At 59.0% G+C, this 12,807-nt stretch overlaps 1 protein-coding gene across 1 annotated transcript in view; it reads right to left on the bottom strand.

The window, feature by feature from the left end:
* Positions 1–5,009, bottom strand: part of tat (tyrosine aminotransferase) — a 231,511-nt gene extending 226,502 nt beyond the window's left edge. The window contains exons 1-2 of the mRNA XM_072517709.1: positions 4,932–5,009; positions 4,409–4,617 (exon numbers count right to left, since the gene is read on the bottom strand). Coding sequence (XP_072373810.1) covers positions 4,409–4,613 — 205 coding nt within the window. The 5' untranslated portion in view covers positions 4,614–4,617; positions 4,932–5,009. The remainder of the gene's footprint in view (positions 1–4,408; positions 4,618–4,931) is intronic.
* Between the last annotated feature and the right edge of the window lie 7,798 nt (positions 5,010–12,807).

Raw genomic sequence — 12,807 nt, 5'->3', positions numbered from 1 at the left:
GTCCACTCCTCCCTGTCCCTCACCAGGACCTGTCCACTCCCCCCTGTCCCTCACCAGGACCTGTCCACTCCCCCTTGTCCCTCACCACTGACCAGGACCTGTCCACTCCTCCCTGTCCCTCACCAGGACCTGTCCACTCCTCTCTGTCCCTCATCAGGACCTGTCCACTCCTCCCTGTCCCTCACCCAGACCTGTCCACTCCTCTCTGTCCCTCACCACTGACCAGGACCTGTCCACTCCTCCCTGCCCCTCACCAGGACCTGCCCACTCCTCCCTGTCCCTCACCAGGACCTGTCCACTCCTCCCTGTCCCTCACCCAGACCTGTCCACTCCTCCCTGTCCCTCACCACTGACCAGGACCTGCCCACTCCTCCCTGTCCCTCACCAGGGCCTGTCCACTCCCCTCTGTCCCTCACCAGGACCTGTCCACTCCTCCCTGTCCCTCACAAGGGCCTGTCCACTCCCCTCTGTCCCTCACCAGGACCTGTCCACTCCTCCCTGTCCCACACCCAGACCTGTCCACTCCTCCCTGTCCCTCACCACTGACCAGGACCTGTCCACGACTCTCTTTCCCTCACCCAGACCTGTCCACTACTCTCTGTCCCTCACCACTGACCAGGACCTGTCCACTCCTCCCTGTCCCTCACCAGGACCTGTCCACTCCTCCCTGTCCCTCACCAGGGCCTGTCCACTCCCCTCTGCCCCTCACCAGGACCTGTCCACTCCTCCCTGTCCCTCACCAGGACCTGTCCACTCTCTTCTGTCCCTCACCAGGACCTGTCCACTCTCTTCTGTCCCTCACCAGGACCTGTCCACTCCTCCCTGTCCCTCACCAGGACCTGTCCACTCCCCCCTGTCCCTCACCAGGACCTGTCCACTCCTCCCTGTCCCTCACAACTGACCAGGACCTGTCCACTCCTCCCTGTCCCTCACCCAGACCTGTCCACTCCTCCCTGTCCCTCACCACTGACCAGGACCTGTCCACTCCTCTCTTTCCCTCACCCAGACCTGTCCACTCCTCTCTGTCCCTCACCACTGACCAGGACCTGTCCACTTCTCCCTGTCCCTCACCAGGACCTGTCCACACTGCCCTGCCCCTCACCAGGACCTGTCCACTCCTCCCTGTCCCTCACCAGGACCTGTCCACTCCTCCATGCCCCTCACCAGGACCTGTCCACTCTCTTCTGTCCCTCACCAGGACCTGTCCACTCCTCCCTGTCCCTCACCAGGACCTGTCCACTCCTCCATGCCCCTCACCAGGACCTGTCCACTCTCTTCTGTCCCTCACCAGGACCTGTCCACTCTCTTCTGTCCCTCACCAGGAACTGTCCACTCCCCCCTGTCCCTCACCCAGACCTGTCCAATCTTCCCTGTCCCTCACCACTGACCAAGACCTGTCCACTCCTCTCTGTCCCTCATCCAGACCTGTCCACTCCTCCCTGTCCATCACCAGGGTCTGTCCACTCCCCTCTGTCCCTCACCAGGACCTGTCCACTCCTCTCTGTCCCTCACCAGGACCTGTCCACTCCTCCCTGTCCCTCACCAGGACCTGTCCACTCCTCCCTGTCCCTCACCACTGACCAGGACCTGTCCACTCCCCCCTGTCCCTCACCAGGACCTGTCCACTCCTCCCTGTCCCTCACCACTGACCAGGACCTGTCCACTCCTCCCTGTCCCTCACCCAGACCTGTCCACTCCTCCCTGTCCCTCATCACTGACCAGGACCTGTCCACTCCTCCCTGTCCCTCACCACTGACCAGGACCTGTCCACTCCTCCCTGTCCCTCACCACTGACCAGGACCTGTCCACTCCTCCCTGTCCCTCACCAGGACCTGTCCACTCCTCCCTGTCCCTCACCAGGGCCTGTCCACTCCTCTCTGTCCCTCACCAGGACCTGTCCACTCCTCCCTGTCCCTCACCAGGACCTGTCCACTCCTCCCTGTCCCTCACCAGGACCTGTCCACTCCTCCCTGCCCCTCACCAGGACCTGTCCACTCCCCTCTGTCCCTCACCAGGACCTGTCCACTCCTCCCTGCCCCTCACCAGGACCTGTCCACTCCTCCCTGTCCCTCACCAGGACCTGTCCACTCCTCCCTGCCCCTCACCAGGACCTGTCCACTCCTCTCTGTCCCTCACCAGGACCTGTCCACCCCTCCCTGTCCCTCACCAGGACCTGTCCACTCCTCTCTGTCCCTCACCAGGACCTGTCCACTCCTCCCTGCCCCTCACCAGGACCTGTCCACTCCTCCCTGTCCCTCACCAGGACCTGTCCACTCCTCCCTGCCCCTCACCAGGACCTGTCCACTCCCCTCTGTCCCTCACCAGGACCTGTCCACTCCTCTCTGTCACTCACCACTGACCAGGACCTGTCCACTCCCCCCTGTCCCTCACCAGGACCTGTCCACTCCTCCCTGTCCCTCACCACTGACCAGGACCTGTCCACTCCTCCCTGTCCCTCACCCAGACCTGTCCACTCCTCCCTGTCCCTCATCACTGACCAGGACCTGTCCACTCCTCCCTGTCCCTCACCCAGACCTGTCCACTCCTCTCTGTTCCTCACCACTGACCAGGACCTGTCCACTCCTCCCTGTCCCTCACCACTGACCAGGACCTGTCCACTCCTCCCTGTCCCTCACCAGGACCTGTCCACTCCTCCCTGTCCCTCACCAGGGCCTGTCCACTCCCCTCTGTCCCTCACCAGGACCTGTCCACTCCTCCCTGTCCCTCACCAGGACCTGTCCACTCCTCCCTGCCCCTCACCAGGACCTGTCCACTCCTCCCTGTCCCTCACCAGGACCTGTCCACTCCTCCCTGCCCCTCACCAGGACCTGTCCACTCCCCTCTGTCCCTCACCAGGACCTGTCCACTCCTCTCTGTCCCTCACCAGGACCTGTCCACCCCTCCCTGTCCCTCACCAGGACCTGTCCACTCCTCTCTGTCCCTCACCAGGACCTGTCCACTCCTCCCTGCCCCTCACCAGGACCTGTCCACTCCTCCCTGCTCCTCACCAGGACCTGTCCACTCCTCCCTGTCCCTCATCAGGACCTGTCCACTCCTCCCTGCCCCTCACCAGGACCTGTCCACTCCTCCCTGCCCCTCACCAGGACCTGTCCACTCCTCCCTGCTCCTCACCAGGACCTGTCCACTCCTCCCTGTCCCTCATCAGGACCTGTCCACTCCTCCCTGCCCCTCACCAGGACCTGTCCACTCCTCCCTGCCCCTCACCAGGACCTGTCCACTCCTCCCTGTCCCTCACCTACAACTCAATCCCAGACTTTTGTTTCTACTTTTGAATCTCACAGATTCCAAACCCGGTTTACAGTATTTTCTACAGTTTTGATTCTGTTGATATTGTCTCCAATTCTGGTTCTCTGTTGTGAAATGTGCTGATCCCCAATCTGCCCGCAATCCCACCCTGAAAAAATAATCACCAGGTGAAAAAATTATCAGAATTTAAGGATGTGGATTGTGGATTGGGAATTGTGGATTGGGAATTGTGGATTAGTGGATTGGGAATTGTGGATTAGTGGATTGGGAATTGTAGGTTGGGAATTGGGGATTGGGAATTGGGGATTAGTGGATTGGGAATTGGGAATTGTGGATTGGGGATTGTAGATTGGGAATTCGGGATTGTGGATTGGGAATTGGGGATTGGGAATTGTGGATTGGGAATTGTGGATTGGGGATTGGAGATTGGGAATTGGGGATTGTGGATTGTTGATTGGGAATTGGGGATTGTGGATTGGGAATTGGGGATTGGGAATTGTGGATTGGGGATTGGAGATTGGGAATTGGGGATTGTGGATTGGGAATTGTGGATTGGGGATTGTGGATTGGGAATTGGGGATTGTGGATTGGGAATTGGGAATTGTGGATTGGGAATTGGGGATTGGGAATTGGGGATTGGGAATTGTGGATTGGGGATTGGAGGTTGGGATTTGGGGATTGTGGATTGTTGATTGGGAATTGGGGATTGTGGATTGGGAATTGTGGATTGTGGATTGGGAATTGGGGATTGGGAATTGTGGATTGGGAATTGGGGATTGTGGTTTGGGAATTGGGGATTGGGAATTGTGGATTGGGAATTGTGGATTGGGGATTGGAGATTGGGAATTGGGGATTGGGGATTGTTGATTGGGAATTGGGGATTGTGGATTGGGAATTGGGGATTGGGAATTGTGGATTGGGGATTGTTGATTGGGAATTGGGGATTGTGGATTGGGAATCGGGGATTGTGGATTGGGAATTGGGAATTGTGGATTGGGAATTGGGAATTGGGGATTGTGGATTGGGAATTGGGGATTGTGGATTGGGAATTGGGAATTGGGGATTGGGAGTTGTGGATTGAGAATGTTCTGTTCTTTGCTGGATGGAGGGGAAAGGCAGGTGATTGGACCACGACTCTTACCAATAGACAATGAGATCATGGCTTTGTCCGGATTGGGCTCGATCCTCATGTTGTCCACGATGGCTCGGATTGGGTTGAATGTTCGTTTGGACATTTCCGAGGAGCGGACATTCCACTTGGTGCGTTTGCATTTTAATCTTCCCGAATAATCGAAGCTGTTGCCTTTGAGGATGGAATCGAGAATCAGCAAGTCCTCACTGGCCATTGCACTGGAAAATAGCAAGATCACAAATCACTGGAAGCAGCAGAATGAAGGGAGGGTGAAAGAGAGAAGGTGAAAGGAAAGGGAGTAAAGAGCAGGAGATGAGGGGGGAGATTCGGTGCTGCCGTTTCTGACTCTTCCTCTGAGTCCATTTCAGCCCTTTTAAAATCGACACTAATCAAACCAGAATGGCACAAACTCCCCCAGTTCTAAATCATTAAATGGTTAAACCCAATGTCAGTTACACTGACATGAATTCGGTCGCATTTCGATGTTGTTCTAAACACAGAAGCAATGAAGGAATTTGAGCGAGTTAGATACCTGTTCTGTGAGAAAGTTGGGAAGATGTCCAGGAACTTGGAGCTGTGAGTGAGGCTGTCAGTGAGGAGTGAGGGTGGTGCTGGGGTCTAAAAGCAGGGCTGTGGGGGGAGGGAGCTGGGATCAGACAGCCCATTGGACCCGGAGGTGGGCTGTGTCCGGTCACTGACCCCGACTCTAACTGACGTCCAACAAACTGAACAAGAACAAGGACAAAAAACAACACAGAATTTCTCAATCAAAGTCAATACGAAATGAAATGAAAATGAAAATCGCTTATTGTCACAAGTAGGCTTCAAGGAAGTTACTGTGAAAATCCCCTAGTCGCCACATTCCGGCGCCTGTTCAGGGAGGCTGGCATTGGAATTGAACCGTGCTGCTGGCCTGCCTTGGTCTGCTTGAAAAGCTAGCGATTTAGCCCAGTGTGCTAAACCAGCCCCCACTGACCAATACTGGTCAGATCACATACATACACTGAGCAGCTTCCAAACCCCAGGCACCAAAAACCTGTCATCCAGGAAAGTGACGCCATTGCTGTGATTTTGTTTTTAGATTTTGTCAGTTTTTTGCTCTTTCACTTTTTTTTACTCATTTCCAGGATGTGGCCGTTGCTGGTTAGGCCAGTATTTATTGTCCATCCCTCGCTGTCCTTCAGGAGGTGGTGGTGTGTTGCCTTCTTGAACCGCTGCAGTCCCTGAGATGTAGGTACACCCACTGTGCTGTTAGGGAGAGAGTTCCAGGATGTTGCCCCAGGGACAGTGAAGGAACGGCCGATATATTTCCAAGTCAGGGCGGTGAGTGACTTGAAGGGGAACCTCCAGGTGGTGGGGTTCCCAGGTATCTGCTGCTCTTGTCCTTCAAGATGGTAGAGGTTGTGGGTTTGGGAGGTGCTGTCTAAGGAGCCTTGGTGAGTTACTGCAGTGCATCTTGTAGATGGTGCACACGGCTGCTGCTGTGCATCGGTGGGGGAGGGAGTGAATGTTTGTGGACGGGGAGCAATCAAGCGGGGCTGCTTTGTCCTGGATGGTGTTGTTGGAGCGGCGCTCATCCAGGCAAGTGGAGAGTATTCCCTCACACTCCTGACTTGTGCCTTGTAGATGGTGGACAGGCTTTGAGGGGTCAGGAGGTGAGTTACTCGCCGTAGGATTCCTGGCCTTTGACCTGCCCTGGTAGCCACAGTATTAATGTGACTGGGTCCAGTTCAGTTTCTGATCAATGGTAACCAAAGGATGCTGATTGTGGGGATTCAGTGATGCTAATGCCATGGTTAGATCCTCTCTTGTAGGAGATGGTCATTGTCTGACACTTGTGTGTCGCGAATGTAACTTGCCACTTGTCAGCCCGAGCCTGGATATTGTCCGGGTCTTGCTGCATTGGACAGGGACTGCTTCAGTGTCTGAGGAGTCGCGAATGGTGCTGAACATTGTGCAGCCGTCCACAAACATCCCCACTTCTGACCTTATAAGACCATAAGACATAGGCGCAGAATTAGGCCACTCGGCCCATCAAGTCTGCTTCGCCATTCAATCATGGCTGATATTTTTCTCATCCCCATTCTTCTGCCTTCTGGCCCTGGTCTGAGACTGTGACTGTCAGGCCATCACGGCCATGGAACATTCGAACCTCCTCATGCGGGGATAGGGTCAGACCTCATACGACAGCGAATTTTAGAGGGGGCCACGCTCGACCTCGCAGCAACAAAAAAACTGGCGCTATTGATGACGGTCGCCTCGCGCAATATTCAGGCCTACACCCCCAGCTGCGCGGCCCACCCCTCCTACGCATCGTGGACTCCGCAGACGGCTGCCCCACCGGGGGCCTCACCCAGCCAATGCACCTGTGCCACGCGCCAGCCAGCCAACCCAGGGGGCCCCCGATGTTACTTCTGCGGGCAACAGAAACACCCCCCACCAACGCTGCCCGGCCCGCACCGCCCTTTGCAAGGCCTGCGGCAAGAAGGGGTACTTCGCTGCGGTGTGCCAGGCCCGTTCAGTCGCCGCTATCGTCCGAACCCCCCTCGCGTACGGACAATGGGTGCCACCAACTTCACCTCCCTGGGCCACGTGCGACCAGTGGGTGCCACCATCTTCTCCCCCCTCAGTCCACGCGTGGCCAGTGGGCGCCGCCATCTTCCCCTCCGCGGAACACGTGCGGCCCATGGGCGCCGCCATATTTTTCAACCCCCGCCACGTGTGGCCCGTGGGCGCCGTCATCTTGTCTTCCCCATGGCACATGGGCACCACGACGCCCAGCCGCGACTCGCCTCGGTCACAATCGACCAGTCTCGCCCGAACAATCTAGCCACCGCCTTGACAAGCGTGAAGATTGATGGGCACGAGACCTCTTGCCTGCTGGACTCCGGAAGCACCGAAAGCTTCATTCATCCAGATACGGTAAGGCGCTGCTCCCTCGCGGAACACCCCGCCAATCAAAGAATCTCCCTGGCCTCAGGATGCCACTCAGAAGATTAAACTTGTTCTGTATATAGTTCTCCACCACCCCCGCCGGACTCAATTTTAACAGGGGGTGACCTCCACAAAGCCATCCGAGATGCCAAGAGAGAATATCAAACCAAGCTAGAGTCATAGACAGACTCTCGGTGGTTGTGGCAAGGACTAAACAACATAACGGGCTACAAAGTGAAGCCGAACAGTATCTCTGGCAGCAGCGCACCCCTCCCCGATGAACTCAATGCATTCTATGCTCGGTTCGAGCAGGTAACCAATAATCTGCTGGCGAGTGCCCCAGCAGCCCATAATTCACCCATACCCACCATCACAGCTTCCGAAGTCAGATTGGCCTTCCTGAAAGTGAACCCTCGGAAGGCGACGGGCCCGGACAGGATCCCTGGTCGTGCACTCAGAGCCTGCGCGGACCAGCTGGCAGAGGTATTCACGGACATCTTTAACTTGTCCCTACTCCACTCCGAGGTCCCCACCTGCTTCAAGAAGACCACCGTTATACCGGTGCCAAAGAAGAACCAGGCAACGTGCCTCAATGACTGCCATCCGGGGGCCCTGACGTCAGTCGTAATGAAGTGCTTCGAGAGGTTGATCATGAAGCGCACCACCTCCATACTCCCAGAACGCCTTGATCCACTGCAATTCGCATACCGTCGCAACCGATTGTAGAAGCCAGGTATTTTGAATACAACTAGTATAGGTAAAAGATAGCGGTTTAAGCATAAATGTTGAGGCCCAGTTTTCAATACCCATTTATACAGCATAATTCACTTTTACTGAGGTCCGTTGTTCTGGCAAATGCATATTTTCAGAGTCAGGGTGACATTAAAACAGCACAGTTGCAAGATAATTTGACACTGCTTGTGCTAATTGTCAAGGACAGGGGGCGAAATTCTCCATTATCGGCGGAAAGTCCGCCGATCGGCGCAAAAAACGGCGCAAATCCCACTTGCGTCACGTCATAAAAATGGGCCGATATTCTGCGGCCCGAAATGGGCTAGCAGCGACGTAACGGGATCCGCGCTTGCGCAGTGGTTCACGCCGTGCAGCGTCATACGCGCTGTACGGCGTGACAGCTCATAAGGCCGCGCAGCTCCCCCCCACCCGACCGGAACAGCCGACCGCAACACCCGACTTGATGGCTGGCCGTCGCTCAGCCCCGAGGTTCGAGTCACGCGATGTGGAGGCGCTCCTGGACGCGGTGGAGCAGAGGAGGGACGCCCTGTATCCCGGGCACGGCCGCAGAGTTGCCCAACGCCACAGCCGGCGTCTGTGGAGGGAGGTGGCAGAGGCCGTCACCGCTGTGGCCCTAACACCACGGACAGGCACCCAGTGCCACAAGAAGGTGAACGACCTCGTCAGAGCAGGCAGGGTGAGCCTCCCCCATATCCCCCATATCCCCCCTCCCCCAAATCCCCCCCTCCCCCATATCCCCCCCTCACCCATATCCCCCATATTCCCCCCTCAACCATATCCCCCCCTCCCCCATATCCCCCATATCCCCCCTCCCCCATATCCCCCATATTCCCCCCTCCCCCATATCCCCCCTCCCCCATATCCCCCCTCCCCCATATCCCCCATATCCCCCCTCCCCCATATCCCCCCTCCCCCATATCCCCCCTCGCCCATATCCCCCATATTCCCCCCTCCCCCATATCCCCCCTCCCCATATCCCCCATATCCCCCCTCCCCCATATCCCCCCTCCCCCATATCCCCCATATCCCCCCTCCCCCATATTCCCCCCTCCCCCATATCCCCCATATCCCCCCTCCCCCATATCCCCCATATCCCCCCCTCCCCCATATCCCCCCTCCCCCATATCCCCAAGTGAATCCAGCCCTAACCTGAACCTCTGCAATGCACGCGCAACCGATGGCGTGCATTCATATACCTGCCTAACACTGTTGCCTTTTACCCCTGCCACCACCCCCCCCCCCCCCCCCCCAGGAGAAGCGCGCACACAACAATAGGGAGCATGTGAGGACTGGAGGAGGGCCCGCTGATGAGAGGCCACTGACCGTACACGAGGAAAGGGCCCTGGAACTGGCTGGCGGACCTGAGGACCGGGAGGTTGCTGATGCAGAGGTCGGGGCCCCACGAGCAAGTGAGCCACCAACAGCCCGTCCCCATATCCCCCCTCCCCTATATCCCCCTCCCCCGTATCACCTGATCACTGCCTGATGTCTAACCATGCATGCTTCATTGTGTATCGCAGGACCAAACGTCCAGGCACCCATCCCCGCAGATGCAGACCGCCCGCAGGATGCCCCTCGGAGACCACAGGAGATGGAGAGACCCGCACCCTCCAGCATGCGACGCCCGCAGGATGCCCCTCGGAGACCACAGGAGACGGAGAGACCCGCACCCTCCAGCATGCGACGCCCGCAGGATGCCCCTCGGAGACCACGGGAGACGGAGAGACCCGCACCCTCCAGCATGTGACGCCCGCAGGATGCCCCTCGGAGACCACGGGAGACGGAGAGACCCGCACCCTCCAGCATGCGACGCCCGCAGGATGCCCCTCGGAGACCACGGGAGACGGAGAGACCCGAACCCTCCAGCATGCGACGCCCGCAGGATGCCCCTCGGAGACCACGAGAGACGGAGAGACCCGGACCCTCCAGCATGCGACGCCCGCAGGATGCCCCTCGGAGACCACGGGAGACGGAGAGACCCGAACCCTCCAGCATGCGACGCCCGCAGGATGCCCCTCGCACACCACGGGAGACGGAGAGACCTGGAGCAACAGGGAGACGACACCCCCGTCACGTGCGGGAGCGACCACCCAGCGATGAGGGGGGCAGCCACAGGCCCCCGTCACATCCGAGCCAGGACACCACTACCCAGGACACCACTATCCAGGACACCCCTACCCGGGACACCACTACCCAGGACACCCCTACCCGGGACACCACTACCCGGGACAGCACTACCCGGGACAGCACTACCCGGGACAGCACTACCCGGGACAGCACTACCCAGGACACCCCTACCCGGGAAGATGAAATACCGGACAGTGACTCAGAGTGGATGGGTGGAGACGAACCCCCACCCCAAAGTGCCATGGACTCAGAGTGGGACGAAGAGCACGACACAACGCCACTGCTGTCACCAACACTCTCCACCATCGCAGAAACACTCACCACGGTTGGGCACTTTAGTGATGAGGCGTCTGGTACACTCACTGGTGCGCACAACACAGCCGTCCCGGTACAGCAGGTGGAGGTAGGAGCAGCAGAGGGACCGGGCGGTCGGAGGGCAGCCCAGGCCAAGCGAACATCTGCCGCCCAGATGGATCCCGGGTTCCTGCAGTTACCACACCCACACATAGATCCGATGCAACCACTGACACGGAGACGAGCGAATAGGGTGACGGGTGGCTTGCGGCGGCTGCGGTCGCAGGTGGAGGAGTCCACCCGCGTCCAGGAGCTGGGAGTCGTCCCGGTCATGCGTGCCACCCAGGCTGACACCGCACGGGTGGCGTCCGCGGTGGAGGCAATGGGTGCGACGGTGTCAGACATGGGGAACGGTTTGCGAGGCCTGGGGCCTTCCGTGCAGGCGGCGTCTGTGGCCCAGGAAATGGCTGCCCTCTCACAGGAGGCCATGAGCCAGTGCCAGCGCCAGATGGCAGAGGCGCTCAACGCCATAGCCCAGTCTCAGCACGCCATAGCCCAGTCTCTGCAGGCCATGGCCCAGTCTCAGCAGGCCATCGCTGAGGGCATCGGCGCCAGTGGCCATGTGCGAGCTGGCGTCGCACTGTCGCAGACAGGGTTCGACAACCCCTTGGGCTCCATGGCTGCAAACCTGCAGACCCCTGTCGATACCAGCACGGGCCTCCAGGACTGGCAGCGCCAGATGTCGGGGGCACGTCGGATGGCCAGTCCGTTCGCATCCCCCACCCATGTAGAGGCCTGGGGGCCATCGGGCACCCCGAGGGAGGAGGAGGTGGTGTGGTCCGTCCCGGCTCCCTCTGTAGGGGAGGTCCCGGTACACCGTGACACCTCGGACTCCCCCCCTTCCGTCCCAGGTGCATCGGGTGGGCAACGGGCAGGACAGGCTGGCAGCTCGCCATCCCAGTCGCCCGGGCCGCAGCCAGGCCCATCTAGGCCAGGACACCCCAGGAAACGGCCGCCAAAGGGATCCAGTGTCAGAGGGCAGGAATCACAGGAGTCCACCTCCAGTTCTGCTGTACCGTCTGGGGAACCACGTAGACGTAGTCAAAGGGCCCGTAAGGCCAAACAATTAGACACTGAGTAAGTTGGCACGGGTGCAGGGCACAGATGAGTTTTAGGCGCTAGGGCACGTGCATGAACTCCTTTGGTTATTAAAGTCAATGTTACACCTACCGAAGCTGCCTTTGTGCTCTGTCCAAAGTGTGCGGGGGTGTCATGTACGTTGAGCGCAAGTGTGTGTGTGAGGGGTGGTCTTACCTCAGCCCCAGGTGAGTCTGCCCCCTTCCCCCTGGGCCGCCATCAACATCCCCCGAGCAGAGGACGGGACCGTGCGCTGCAGTGTCACAGCCGCATGTAGGGATGGTCCGGGTGGATGGTGGTACTGTGGCCATGGGTCAGACATAGTCCAACGATGTAGAGCCAGGAGCTCATCGGAGGCGGGTTGTCATCATTCTCCATGGCCTGCGATAGACACGCGCCCACCCGCAACTGGGTGAGCCCGGCCCGTTGTGCCGCCGGTGGATCGGCAATTGGGGGTGGGGGGGTGGTGTGCATGCGGGTGGGGTGTGTGGGGTTGGGGAGGGGGGTGAGGGTGCTGGGTGGGTGGATGGGTGGGGGGTGTGGGTGGTCGGCTGTTGTCATGGTGTGCGGTCTGTGGCCATACTACCCGATTCCCACGCCCATCTAGTCAGTGAAGCGGGCGTCTATCAGTCTGTCCCGTGCCCGCTGGGCCAGCCGGTAACGGTGGACAGCCACTCGTCTGTGTCTACCCCGTCTGCCCTGACCATTGCCCCCATCCCCCTCATCTGGGGAGGACTGGGCCTCTTCCTGCTGCTCCTCCACTCCGCCCTCCTCTGCCTGCGGCACATCGCCCCTCTGCTGGGCTATGTTGTGCAGGACGCAGCACACCACAATGATGCGGCCGACCCTATCTGACCGATACTGGAGGGCGCCCCCAGAGAGGTCCAGGCACCTGAAACGCATCTTCAGCACGCCAAAGCACCTCTCGATCACTCCCCTTGTCGCTACATGGGCATCATTGTAGCGGTTCTCCGCCTCATTGCGTGGCCTCCGTATAGGCGTCATCAGCCACGATCGCAATGGGTAGCCCCTGTCGCCCAGCAACCAGCCCCTCAGCCGGGGATGGCGTCCCTCGTACATGCCGGGGATGGATGACCGCGACAACATGAATGAGTCGTGTACACTGCCTGGGTGACGGGCGCAGACGTGCAGGATCATCATGC

Source organism: Scyliorhinus torazame, chromosome 10 (genome assembly GCF_047496885.1).
Source record: "Scyliorhinus torazame isolate Kashiwa2021f chromosome 10, sScyTor2.1, whole genome shotgun sequence".
NCBI classification, from domain to species: domain Eukaryota; kingdom Metazoa; phylum Chordata; class Chondrichthyes; order Carcharhiniformes; family Scyliorhinidae; genus Scyliorhinus; species Scyliorhinus torazame.
Note: the sequence above shows the minus strand (reverse complement) of the source record. Positions and strands in the feature narration are given on the sequence as shown.